The sequence below is a fragment of the Mobula hypostoma genome, chromosome 20 (genome assembly GCF_963921235.1).
Source record: "Mobula hypostoma chromosome 20, sMobHyp1.1, whole genome shotgun sequence".
Taxonomy (NCBI): Eukaryota; Metazoa; Chordata; class Chondrichthyes; order Myliobatiformes; family Myliobatidae; genus Mobula; species Mobula hypostoma.
This window is the reverse complement of record NC_086116.1, coordinates 29,754,428-29,768,928: the sequence shown is the minus strand read 5'-3', so window position 1 is coordinate 29,768,928 and position 14,501 is coordinate 29,754,428. Positions and strand designations below refer to the sequence as shown.

The 14,501-nt window shown below is 42.7% G+C and overlaps 1 protein-coding gene across 1 annotated transcript in view; it reads right to left on the bottom strand.

Annotated features, from left to right (window-relative positions):
* The window catches only part of creld2 (cysteine-rich with EGF-like domains 2), a 37,892-nt gene that overhangs the window by 14,748 nt on the left and 8,643 nt on the right, over window positions 1-14,501 (bottom strand). The window contains exons 5-6 of the mRNA XM_063072588.1: window positions 13,594-13,685; window positions 8,400-8,576 (exon numbers count right to left, since the gene is read on the bottom strand). Of these exons, the coding sequence (XP_062928658.1) occupies window positions 8,400-8,576; window positions 13,594-13,685 (269 nt within the window). The remainder of the gene's footprint in view (window positions 1-8,399; window positions 8,577-13,593; window positions 13,686-14,501) is intronic.

The window sequence follows — 14,501 nt, the reverse complement described above, 5'->3', positions numbered from 1 at the left end:
ACCTACCAAATAACACATAAAACCTAAAATAACACTAACATATAGTAAAAGCAGAAATGATATGATAAATACACAGCCTATATAAAGTAGAAATAATGTATGTAGTGTAGTTTCACTGAACAGAATCGCCAAAACCAATTTGTAGAGGAAAAAAATCGGTACGTCACGCATGCGCACACAGGTGCCCGTGCAAGGCTTCATGGTCATGGTAGTCTTTCTCGGGGTAAACACGTGTCCTGTATACGACTGCTACTTTTGTCCCTTATTTGGGAGTGAGAAAGTTGGCAACCCTGGTTCCTGGTGACCACGTCTGCAGCAGGTGTTGGCTGCTCGAAGAACTTGGGCTCAAAGCTAATGACCTGGCATCTAAGTTTCAAACACTGCAATGCGTCAGGGCATCGGGGAAGGGGGGCTAGGCAGTTATCCGGACACTCTTTCAAGAGGCAGTTACACCCATTTGGTTAACTGCTTCAAAAATTCGGTCAAGGGCCAGGGACTGTGAGTGAGGAAGGTAGGGGATCCGAAAGGTTGTGCTGGAGGAGCCTTGGTCCTTGGGCAGACGAACCTGTCTGAGACGGCTGCTCCCTGCCAGGATAAGAGTGGTAGCTGCAGCAGGAAGGATCAGCAAGCTGAACGGTGGCACTGTGGTTCAAGGACTAAATTAAAACGCAGAACAATAAAAAGTTAATAACCTCCGGATGGCTATCTGAGCCACGAGTAAACTGGCACTGGGTTAGTGAGAGCAGCAAGTTAAATGTGTGGCCTAAAGATATTGCAGAAATGAGTATGAATTCTTGGCACAAGTACTGGGGGAAAGAGAGCTGTTCCAACATGAACGGCTCCACCCAAATGATGTTGGGACCAGGGTCCAGGCGAATCATATTACTAGGACTGAATAGGGCTTTAAACTGAATAGTGGGTTCAATGGGTGACAAGGTGGAGATGCGTCTCTACTAAAGAAGTTTAAGGTGATCTCTCCCTTTACTAGCCTGCAGGTCACCCTTGGGTAAGGTGCAGCACCTGCTGGTCCTGTGACCACTGAAGAGCACCGATAATCTCTGGGGTCACCTGTCTTGTAAAGGCAACAATGGCAAAGCACTTCTGCAGAAAAATTTGTCAAGAATGATAGTCATGAGACCTTGATCACCAACATCATGAACATACCACAAAATGCAGCTGCTGATAGTGATGAGTGGGTTCAAAAGCATGGAAAAGTATGACTAAAGTAAAGAAGGAGAATGCTGGACAGGTTAGTGAAGACTCCAGAATAAGTAAGAGAGTACTTAGAAAGGAAAAAAGCAACTTGGAGACTAAATTGAAAAGAAGCATAGTTCATAGAACATGGATCTTAACAGCACAGTACATATCCTTCGGTCCATGATGCACTGACCTTGTAATCTTCTCCAAGATCAATCTACCCCTTCACTCCTACACAGCCTTCTATTTTCTATCATCCAATTGCCAGTCTGAGATTCTTAGTTGGCCCTAATGTATCTGCCTCTACCACCAACATGGCAGGGCACTCCACGCACCATCTCTCTCTAACATCACTGCTACACTTTTCTGCAATCACCTTCAAATTGTGCCCTGTATTGTTAGCCATTTCTGCCCTGGGGAAAAAAAAAATCTCTGGCTTTCCACTCGATCTACTGTATGCCTCATGTCACCTTGTATAGTTCTATCAAGTCACCTCTCATCCTCCTTCACTCCAAAGAAAAAAAGCCCTACTGGGCCAGATGGTGGCGCAATGACATCAGCGCCGGACTCTGGAACGGAGGCTCCCGGGTTTGAACCCAGTTGGGGCCGCTCCCGAGTATGTTTTCCATCCGTGCCAGGTTCAGTGTGGAGACTGCAACTCGACCTCGTAAAACAAAAGGGAAAGATACTGCCAAATGTCAGTGTGAGGAGTGGTGCGCCGAGGGGGGGGGGCGGGAGCGGGGGACCGACCATACCTTGCTCAACCAGTCTGCACAAGACATGCCCTCTTGTCCAGGTAGCATCCTGGTAAGTCTCTTCCACACCCTCTAAAACTTCCACATCCTTTCTATAATGAGGCAACAAGAAGTGAACACAATATTCCAAATGTGGTCAAATGAGGGTTTTATAGAGCTGCAACATCTGTACCCCCTCTAATGAAGCCAACACACCATACATCATCTTAACAACACTAATCAACTTGCGCAGCAACTTTGAAGGATCTATGGATGAAGACTCTAAGGTCTCTAGATTCCTCCGCACTGCCAAGAATCCTGCCATGAGCCTTGTCAGTCTGCCTTCAAATTTGACCTTCCAAAAGGAATCACTTCACACTTTTACACGTTGAACTCCACCTGCTACTTCTCAGCCCAGCTCTATCAATGCCCCACTGCAGTCTGTGACAAACTCAAAGTTCAAGGAAATTGATCATAGTACATGTGTCTCCATATACAACCTTGAGATTCATTTTTTGTGGCCATGCTCAATGAACCTATAGATTAATAACCACGACAGGATCAATAATAGAGTACCCAACTAGAGCTTTCAACCAGTGTGTAAAAGAAAGCAAACTCTGCAAATACAAAAAGAAATAATAAAAATGATGCTTTAATTGGTTCCATTAAGTTTCCCAAACATCCAGAAAATTTCCAGGCCTTCGAGCCACGCCACCCCAGCAACCCCAATGATACGACAAGTGAAGTTATCCCCTTTGGTTCACAGCCTGATTGTTGAGGGATAATAACTGTCCCTGAACCTGGTGGTGCGAGTCCTGAGGCTCCTGTACCTTCTTCCTGATGTCAGCAAGAAGGGAGCATAATTTGGGTGGTGCCTATCCCTAATGATGGAGGCTGCTTTCCTGCATTTCATGTAGATGTGCTCAATGGTGGGGAGGGCTTTACCCATGATGGCCTGGACTATATTCACTACTTTATGTAGTGTTTCAAGGGCATTAATGTTTCCATACCAGGCTGTGGTGCAGCCAGTCAATATACTCCCCACTACACACCTATAGAACCTTCTACAATACCCACAACTTCACCAACCTTCAAGTAATCAGCAAAGTTAATAACCCACCTTTCCAGTTGCTCAACCAAGTCATCTATAAAAAATAATTCAAAGAGCAGGGGGTCCCAGAACAGATACCTGTGGAATACCACTGGTCACAGACCTTCAGTAATAAAACGGAGCATCTAATGCCGTGAGCAAGCCAATTCTGAATCCACACAGACCAAGGAGCCAATTATTGACTTCAGGAGAAGGAGACCAGAGGCCCATTAGCCAGTCCTCAGAGGACCAGAGGTGGAGAGGGCTAGCAACTTTAAATTCCTCAGTGTTATTATTTTGTAGGACTTGTCATACAAGGTTGGAGAGATTGGACAAGGTTGGATAGATTTTTGCAGAATTGGGGAATTAAGGGTTATGAGAAGGGACAGGTGGGTGGAGATGAGTCCAGGGCCAGATCAGTCACGATCTTATCGAATGGTGGAGCTGGCGTGACATTCTGGATGGCCTACACCTGCTCCTCTTTCTTATGTTCTTGGGTCATGAGCCCAACACGCAAGTTGCAATTACTTTACTTTACTGTCACCAAACAATTGATACTAGGGCGTACAATCATCACAGCGATATTTGACTCTGTGCTTTGTACTCCAGGGAGCGCGAATCGATAGTAAATAGTAGAAATTTAAATTATAAATCATAAATAGAAAGTAGAAAAGGGAAAGTAAGGTAGTGCAAAAAAACCAGGAGGCAGGTCCGGATATTTGGGGGGTACGGCCGAGATCCGAGTCAGGATCCGCTCAGCAGTCTTATCACAGTTGGAAAGAAGCTGTTCCCAAATCTGGCCGTACGAGTCTTCAAGCTCCTGAGCCATCTCCCGGAGGGAAGAGGGACGAAAAGTGTGTTGGCTGGGTGGGTGGTGTCCTTGATTATCCTGGCAGCACTGCTCCGACAGCGTGCGGTGTAAAGTGAGTCCACGGACGGAAGATTGGTTTGTGTGATGTGCTGCGCCGTGTTCACGATCTTCTGCAGCTTCTTTCAGTCTTGGACAGGACAACTTCCATACCAGGTTGTGATGCACCCTAGAAGAATGCTTTCTACGGTGCATCTATAAAAATTAGTGAGGGTTTTAGGGGACAGGCCAAATTTCTTTAGCTTTCTCAGGAAGTAAAGGCACTGGTGGGCTTTCTTGGCAGTGGACTCTGCTTGGTTGGACCGAGTCAGGTCATTTGTGATATTGAGCCCAAGGAACTTAAAGCTTTTGATCTGTTCCACTTGCGCACCACCGATGTAAATAGGGTCGTGTGGTCCGCTACTCCTTCTGAACTCAACAACCAATTCCTTCGTCTTGCTGACATTGAGGGATAGGTTATTGTCTTCGCACTATGCCACCAGGTTCTTAATTTCCTCTCTGTACTCAAACTCATCATTATCCGAGCTACGGCCTACAATTGTGGTGTCATCATCAAACTTATATATTGAGTTTGATGGAAACTTGGCTACACAATCATGGGTGTACAGTGAGTACTGCAGGGGGCCGAGTACACAGCCTTGTGGGGCACCAGTGCTCAGAGTGATTGTAGAGGAGAGCTTGTCCCCTATTTTTACAGCCTGGGTCCTGTCTGTGAGGAAGTTGAATATCCAACTGCAGATCAGAGTGCCAAGGCCCAGGTTCCAGAGCTTAGGAATCAGATTATTATTATGATTATGAGGACACGCAGTCCCCTTTTACTGTCATTCAGTAATGCATACATTAAGAAATGATAAAAATGATTACGAAGAAAGTAAAGCAACTGCTCCACTTCCTAAACTTCTATAGATGCATGCAAGAGAGTACATTGACTGGCTACATCACAGCCTCGTATGGCAACACCAATGCCTTTGAATGGAAAGTTCTACAAGTGGTAGTGGATACGGCCCAGTCCATCACACGTAAAGCCCTCACCACCACTGAGCACATCTACATGAAGCACTGTCATAGGAAAACAGCATCCTGCATCAGGGACCCCCACCAGCCAGGAACTGCTCTCTTCTCGCTCTGCAGGAGTTTCAAGACTCACACCACCAGGTTCAGGAACAGTCATTTTACCCCACAACCACCAGGCTCTTGAGCCAAAGGGGGTAACTTCACTCAAACTCACTTGCCCCAGCAATGAAATATTCCCACAACCTATGGACTCACTCTCAAGGATTCCATCTAAAGTTCTCAATATATATTGCTTATTTAATTATTTACTTTTCTTTTTGTATTTGCAGTTTGGCTTTTGTACACTTGTTGAATACCCAAGTTGGTGTGGCTTTCATTGATTCTATTATGGTTATTATTCTATTATGGATTTATTGAGCATGTGCACAAGAAAAAGAATCTAGGGCTGTATATGGTGTCATGTATGTATTTTGATAATCTATTTGCTTTGAGTGCAGAGTTCAATCCCAGTGTCCTCTGTAAGCAGTGTGTATATTCTCCCCGTAGAGCGCCTGGGTTTTCTCTGGGTGCTCTGGTTTCTTCCTGAAGCATTAGAAATAAACTGGACAACAGGATAACCCGTTGGGGCACCCTTTGAGAGAAGGATAGTGCAGTCTGATGTGACCAGAATGAACATTAAATTTTCCTGAATGCTATTGGTATCACTTTGCTTTGGAAACTGAAGTAGAAAACCTCAGTTTATTGAAGAAGAACGACACGTAGCAATACAAATGTAGCTGCTCCTCATTTAACGAAGGACACTTTTGATGGCATCATTTCTGGTTTATCTGGAACCCTTGTGCCTCTCGTTGTCATTCTGGAGACATGCAGCCCTTTCATCCCCCGTCTCTTCATCTCTTCTGCTGTTTGTTGTTTGTCTCTGATCCTGGAGACGTGCATGCCTCTCCTCCTCTGTCTCTTCTTCTCTCATCGTTTTTTGTCCTGACTCTTTGATCCTGGAGTCGTGCGGCTCTGGCCTCATCCGATTCTTGTTCTCTCCCTTTCCTTGCTACTTCCCGATGTTTGGCATCATCTCTTGACCATAATGTCCCCCTTCCCTTTCCACGTGGCATAATTAAGCTGACCATTTCTTTTACCCTAATGCTGGATAGAAGATACGAAGCAGTAACACTAAAGGATGCTGATTATTCTTGATGATGTGGTTGGCGCTCTCCTAAGTGGACGTGATATAGTCACCGCTGTCCTTTGACTGCAGCAAAGGGTTTCATGGGTGTCTCGAAGTACGTCATTACAATAAGATTTAATTATCTCGTATTGATGGGTGGCAGTTAGGTCTGTCCCAATCCTGCACATGCTGATGGTGATGAGCAGAATGTGGGTGTCGCTGCTGAGACTGGCCGTGTGCATGCGTCAGGCTGTCGCATCCCGATTTCCATGATGGCCGATCGGGTCTCGGGTTAAAAGAGAGCCTGTTTATTTTGGCGAATGAGCAATTTTATACGAATATATAACCCTGAACTTTGCCTGCATTCTGCAAGTTAGCACATTTTAATTCGATTTAGCCAAAAAAAGTGCCGCTGTAATGCACCGTTTACACTAATTGGAGGTCACAGAGCAAGACAGTTTTAGTAGTATATAGATGCGTAAGCTATTTTCCAAGTGGAGCAAGTTCAGAAACTGGCAGCGCAAAGGAACTTAGGAGTCCTTCTGCAGGATTCCCCAAAGGTTAACTTGCAGGTTGAGTCAGTTGTGAGGAAGGCAAATCCATTGTTAGCATTTATTGAGAGGAATTGAATATAAAAGCAAGAATGTAATGCGGAAGCTTTAGACCACATTTGGAGTGTTGCGAGGAGTTTTGGGCTCCATATCTAAGAAAAGATGTGCTGGCATTGGAGAGGATCCAGAAGACAGTTACAATTATGATCTCAGAGGGAAAGTGTTAACACATGAGGAGCATTTGATGGCTCTGGGCCTGGGGTCTTGCTGGAGTTCAGAAGAATGATGGGGGGAGCTCACTGAAATAGACCAAATATTGAAATGTCTAGATAGAGTGGATGTGGAGAGGATGCTTCATGTAGTGATGTGGTCTAGGACCAGACAACACAGCCTCAGAATAGAAGTACATCCCTTTAAGACAGATGAAGAGATATTTCGTTAGCCAGACAGTGGCGAATCTGTGGACTTTATTGCCACAGACGGCAGTGGAAGCCGTCGTTTGGGTATATTTAAAGCGGAGGATGATAAGTTTTTGCTTAGTAAGAGCACCTAAAATTAGGGGAAGGAGGCAGATGGGGTTGAGAGGGTTAACAAATCAGACACCATGAGGGAATGGTGGACCAGACCCAATGGGCCAAAAGACCCAATTCGACTCCTATGTCTTATGGTCATTTAAAAACACCTTCTCCAAAGCACCATCTATGGTCATATCTGCAGATCAGCAGCATCAGCTGAACAGCAAGCAGAAAAAAGTGCACTCTTTTACACATTGCTTAAGACAGTTTGTGGAAGCAGAGTTCAAATACGTTCATTCTGCCCCAGACCTCGCCATACTTGCTCCACTTGATGCAGACACCAGATAAAGAGTATTTAATTGTTTCATAGTGACACTCATCACTTAGAGAATCATACCAAATATGCCAGTATTAGGTGTACACAGACACTTTAGATATACAGTTCTAATGATTTTTTTGCATTTCAAAAGTACCATTTCTCAATTTAACAGAATTTCAGTAGAAATATATTTCACAGGCAGAAAACAATCCAAATTTTTTTCTCTTTGGTATTAAATGTATGATTGTTGGTTAATATTGCTCTAAGATAAGGGTTCCCAACCTGGGATCCACCATCCCCTTGCTTAATGGTATTGGTCCTTGGCATAAAATAAATTGGTGTAGGAGCCAATTCTTTTTGAATTGTACTGTATTGCTCATTTATTATGGCAACACAAGTGGGGGCGTGGTAAAAGCGAAGGGAATAAGTTACATCTTCATGCTTTGTTCACTGCAGTTTGTAGTTGCTGGGGACTGGCGGAGGTCATATCTTTTGGTGACTGCACAATAACACTTAGCTTACATTTGGATATGCTTAAGTTTTACTGCTTCCAGATTGTATGTCTGCTAATTCCCAATAAAGGATCGAATACATCTTGATGTTTGGAGCAATTAGAGTGAGGGTGCGTCATACAAGTATAACAAATCCATCGGGTCACCGGCAGCGGCAATTGTTTCGGTTTTGGTTCTGGCTTGTCTTGCGCGCTACAGGTTGGGAACCCCCGATCTAAGATTACAGTTCCAATTTTTTTTAATTATTAAAACAAGCTTATATCAACCAGACCACTTCACCAAATTAACTGGTCACAATTCCATTTATACACAAGGAACCTCATTTTCTATGAATTGTCTGTGCCCACCTGTTTGATCAACTGGTAAACTATCAAAAAAGTGAATTGTGATGCAGTTTAGGACAATCGTTCAGGAGTACACAAAGGAAAGCTTACCTGTGCAGAGCGAATCTGTTTCATTCTGGAATTCACTGTAGTAGCCATCAGCACAGTCCAGACACTCTGGTCCCTTGTACTCCTTCGTGCAGCTGCACGAGCCATCGCCAGCCCGCGTCCCATCACCATCACAGGTACCGTGCCCACTGCAGGGCCTGTCCATCCCACCAGGACACCCTGAAATCACACACCATTATTGTTCACAAGCTGCCACTTAGGCAAAATAATCACTGACCTGAAGATTAATATCCTCCATAAAGTTTAGTGAGGATGCAGTGTCCAACTGTAATTACTTAGAATGTTGGCAAATTTACAAGGTCACAGAAGGATTTGTGGCAATGGATACGACTGCATCCCAACAAGCGTGCCCACCTGCAGTAGCCACTATTAAGGAATCTCAAAGTGAGAAATACAGGTGATTGTCATGCACACCAATGCCAAGTTCCTGCGATGCCAACGTTATCCTAACTAAAATCTGTACGAACACAAAAAGGCACATTTGTGATTTATATTAATGGCTGGCAGACAATTTGCCAGTGACATTAACAGTGGCTAGAGCAACACTACTACAGTTTGGGCATTCCGGATGTCAATTCCAGCGCCATCTGTAAGGGGTCTCTGCATGTCCTCCCAGTGGAACGCATGGATTTTCTCCAGTGATCTGGACAGTCCAAAGACACACCGGCTAGGTTAACTGCTCATTGTAAATTATCTCATTACCAGGTTAGAGTTAATTGAGCTCGTCAGGGGTTGCTGGGGCAGCGTGGCTCAAATGGCTGGAAGGGATTACCCTGTGCTGCATCGCTGCAGATGTGGTTTGCCATTGCCTTCTTCTGGGCAGTGTCTTTACAAGACAGGTGACTCCAGCCACTATCACTACTCTTCAGAGTGTGCTTGCCTAGCGTCAGTGGTCGCATAACCAGGACATGTGACTTGTGATATGCACCTGTTCCCATGGCTTCACATGACCCTGATCCGGAGTGGAGTGGGGGGGGGGGTTAGGTGCTACACCTTACTCAAGGGTGACCTGCAGGCTAGCAGAGGAATAGGGTGCCTTACACCTTCATTGGTAGAGATATATGCCCCACTATCTGAATTGTTGTATAGTTCACTACAAGTCGCATACAATATACATCCTTTACATCTACAGAAAATATTAACACAATATAATACATAATTTTTCTTTTCATATTATGGCATTAAGTATTTTGTTTGCTGAATATGACTATTTGCAGTGTCTTGCACACTGGTCCGAGAAAAGTTGTGTCCTTTAGCTGTATACGTTTATATGGTTGAATGACAATAAGCTTGAACAGATGCAACCAAACTTATCTATACAACTATTTGGAAGGCTAGGAAACAAACACTGAACACCTAGACACCAAAAATCAAAAACAACCAATGACCTTGTAGCAATTACCGGAAAAAACAAAAACATTCATGCATTTGGGCAAAACCTTAGCCTACCACCATTTCTCAAGCAGCAGCTGATATTCTGGGGAAATGACATGCATAGATTTGTACCTACTAGGAAAAAAAATTACACTTCATCTCAAAGTTAACAGGTATTACATGAGTTAGTGTCTATAAAAAGTATGCACACCCCCGCCCCCCTGAAGTTTTCATGTTTTATTGTATTACAATATTGAATCAAAGTGGATTTAATTTGGCTTTTTTTGACACTGATCAACAGAAAAAGACTCTTTGGTGTCAGTGAAAACAAATCTCTGCAAAATGATCTAAATTAACTACATATGTAATACACAAAATAATTGATTTCATAAGTACCCAACCCCTTCATGTCAGTATTTAGATGTACCTTTGGTAGCAATTACAGGCTTGAATCTGTAGATAGGTCTCTATCAGCTTTGCAGAACTGGACACTGCAATTTTCCCCCCATTTTTCTTTACAAAACTGGTCGAGGTCTGTCAGATTGCATGGGGATTGTGAGTGAACAGCCTTTTTAAGTCCAGCCACAAACTTTCAATTGGATTGAGGTCTGGACTCTGAATTAGCCACTCCAGGAGATTAACTTTGTTGTTTCTAAGCCATTCCTGTGTAGCTCTTTGTGTTTCATGTTTGTAAAAATTTTAGATCACTTTGTAGAGATCTGTTTTCACTTTGACATGAAAGAGTTCTTTTCTGCTGATCAGTGTCCAAAAAAAAAGCCAAATTGAATCCACTGATGTAAAACAATAAAACATGAAAACTTCTAAAGGGGATGAATATGTTTTACAGACACTGTATGTCTCAGTTCTAGATCACGGGTTCCCAACCTGGGGTCTACGGATCCCTTGCATAATGTTATTGGTGCATGAAATATAAAAGGTTGGGAACCCCTATTTTAGATAATCTCACTAGGAGACACCCTCTCAGCATCTGCCCTGTCAACTCCCCTCAGAATCTTAAATTAGGTCACTTAGTACAATCACAGTCTACAGATCTTTGAGATCTCTCTATATCCTTTCTCCTCCCCATGTACAAATACACTCAGTTCTATATCATCAACTTAGAAAGTAGCACTTTGCCCCCTCAATCAAATTGTTGACACAAGATGAGAACAGCTGGATCCAAGCACTAATTGCTGAGGTACTTAAGTTACATTACTGCTACAGTAGTTAAAAATGTGGGTTATGACCTTTAATTTTACCAAAGGGAAAAAATGGCTGCCATCATTTAGCACGTTAGTGCAAGGATGTTTATTAGGTGTGTTAAAAATCAAGCTTACAAAAATTAGTGAAAGTAGTGGAAAGAAAAATGTCAATATTACAAAAAGTTATCTACAAGGAACAATAATAACCCTGTACTTATACTTGTCGAGTGTGAACTCCTGGCCCCAATCTCTAGCTCACTGAGAGGGTGATGAGTTCCTTTTATTGGCACCAGGACATACCATCTTTAATTATCAACAGAGTTTACTTAAGATTACACACAAATCAGAATATGAGGCACCCCACAATGTAGCTGCAATCATATTACAAAATCAACAGAAGTATTATATTTTATTGTCGCCAAACAATTGGTATTAGAACGTACAATCATCACAGCGATATTTGATTCTGTGCTTCCCACTCCCTGGATTATAAATATTAAATATTAAAAATAGTAAAATTAGTAAATATTAAAAATTTAAGTTATAAATCATAAATAGAAAATAGAAAAATGGAAAGTAAGGTAGTGCAAAAAAAACCGAGAGGCAGGTCCGGATATTTGGAGGGTACAGCCCAGATCCGGGTCAGGATCGATTCAGCAGTCTTATCACAGTTGGAAAGAAGCTGGCCGTATGAGTCTTCAAGCTCCTGAGCCTTCTCCCGGAGGGAAGAGGGATGAAAAGTCTGTTGGCTGGGTGAATTGTGTCCTTGATTATCCTGGCAGCACTGCTTCGACAGCGTGCGGTGTAAAGTGAGTCCACGGACGGAAGATTGATTTGTGTGATGTGCTGCGCCATGTTCACGATCTTCTGCAGCTTCTTTCGGTCTTGGACGGGACAACTTCCATACCAGGTTGTGATGCACCCTAGAAGAATGCTTTCTACGGTGCATCTATAAAAATTAGTGAGGGTTTTAGGGGACAGGCCAAATTTCTTTAGTTTTCTCAGGAAGTAAAGGCGCTGGTGGGCCTTCTCAGCAGTGAACTCTGCTTGGTTGGACAAAGTCAGGTCATTTGTGATATTGACCCTGAGGAACTTAAAGCTTTTGACCTGTTCCACTTGCGCACCACCGATGTAAATTGGGTCATGCAGTCTGCTACTCCTTCTGAAGTCAACAACCAATTCCATTGTCTTGCTGACGTTGAGGGATAGGTTATTGTCTTTGCACCATGCCACCAGGTTCTTAATTTCCTCTCTGTACTCAAACTCATCATTACCTGAGATACCGCCTACAATTTATTACCTTAAATACACAATGCAAACAACATATACCCATCCCCAGTACTAAAGAACTGGAATATTCCAGTTTGCGTGGCAGGAAAGGCACCATAAACCAACCAGAGAACATCAGATCAATTTATCATTCAGTGGATGCCACAGGACAGCCGGAAAACTACTGTGTGAAACAGCAGAACGCTCAACACGATTGCACACTTGCACTTAACCAGAAATAAAGACGAAATTATATTAAACTTTGGTGTCTGACTCTGAATGTATGTAGCAATGCAAAGGGAAGGCAGTGGGTGAATTATGAAATTAGACCTGGGAAAGATATTGAAGTGCATACACTCAGTGCAACAACAGCAGAATGATAAGGCAATGCTTGCATGCGAGTGTGTGCAAGAAATGCACTTAGTGAAAGCGCTCCTTCCCATTCAATCAACCAGAGAAAAATTAATTTATTCCCATAACCAATGCTCTCACTATAACAACTATCTCATGTTCTTGTTACTTATATTTGCATTTGCAGAGATTTGCTGTGTATGCCCACAGGAAAGTGCTGTATATTGTGACAGGCATGTACTTTGATAATAAATTTACTTTAAACTTGCTGTAATTTATAATTTTTATTATGTATTGCAATGTACTGCAGCTGCATAATAAACTTTATGACATGTGGGGGGGTGACATTAAACCTGGTTCTGAGTCACTAGCTCCCCTTGACCTATCCTAAAAAAAACTCCAAAAGCTTAGTCCAATATGGTTTTCCTTTCTTAAGTTCACGCTGCTCCTGTTCAACCTCATTTTCTTTCCTTGGTATTCTATTCTGGTAAACATTAACTACTACGATTATTCACCAACTGCTTAAATGTAAAGTTTTTACCCCAGTCTAGCAGGTACATGTATATATACCTCAAAGTACTTACTTAAAGGAGCCCCAAGAAGGTTATTAAACAAAAGGACTCCTAAACTACACAAACGCAAGAAAATGGTACATTTAAAACAAAGATATTGTCACAAGCACAAGAAAAACTGCAGATGCTGGAAATCCAAAGTAACACCCCCAAAATGCTAGAGGACCTCAGCAGGCCAGGAAGCATCTACGGAAAAGAGTAAACAGTCGACATTTCAGGCTGAGACTCTTCATTGGGACTCAGGCTGGCGGATACTGCCAGCATTTTGTGTGTTTTGCTTTAAATATTTTGTCAAATTCATGCAGATTATTTTTTTTTAAACTTAGAAAATGTAAATGTTGTAATCACAATTACAATACGTGCAAGTCAGGTCATCAGAAAATGCAATTATACCCGTTCATTACATACCATCACAGTCTACACCAAAGCTTCCAGCTGGACAGCACACTTTAATCGTGTCCACACAGAACCAGTGGAAGAAGTCAGAATGTTCTTTCTGCCTATGATGAAGAAAAAGTAAATCGAATGAATGAGTATCAAAATGTGAAACATAAATTGTTCACTCTGATAGAACGATACATCTCAGAACCATTGGGCACACTATAACAATGAACAGTCTTTAGGAACAAATTGTCAGTCTCCTTCACTGTTTCTCATAGTGCTGGGGGTGTTTTTGTTTCAACAGCAAATACAATTTATCTTTGAAACCTGCTGGTTCAGCCCCTTCAAATGCACGCCACTGTAAATACAAAAAAAAGTGCACTTGCAAGAATCACTAGATTTTGTTTTAGTTACAGCAATGGACAGGAATGAGCCAGCAATTCCAGGTATGCAGATCAGCATATTCCCAATTTTTATGCCTGTTTATCGCAGCGCAAGAAAGAGCTGAGGTTAGGTGCCACTAATGTTCCCTCTAATTTTATTTTTAAATAGCTGCGCGGACCAACCATTGGTCTGAGGAGGAAATTTATTTATATGGCCTGAAAACTGCACAGCATTTAAAATGCTTTTTTCTGCAACATGCATACTACGAGCAGCACGGTAGTGTAGTGGTTAGCACAACAATTTACAGCACAGGTGACAGGGTCAATTCCAGCCAAGTTTGTACATTCACTACGTGACCATGTGGGTTTCCTCTGGGTACTCTGGTTTCCTCCCACAGTCCAAAGACACACTGGTTGGTAGACAAATTGGTCATTGTAAATTGTCCCGTAATTGGTCCAGGATTAAATTGGGGGATTGCTGGGCAGCACAGTTCAAAGGGCCTACCCTGTGCTGTTTTTCAATAAATGAACCAACAACCAGATTAAAATATT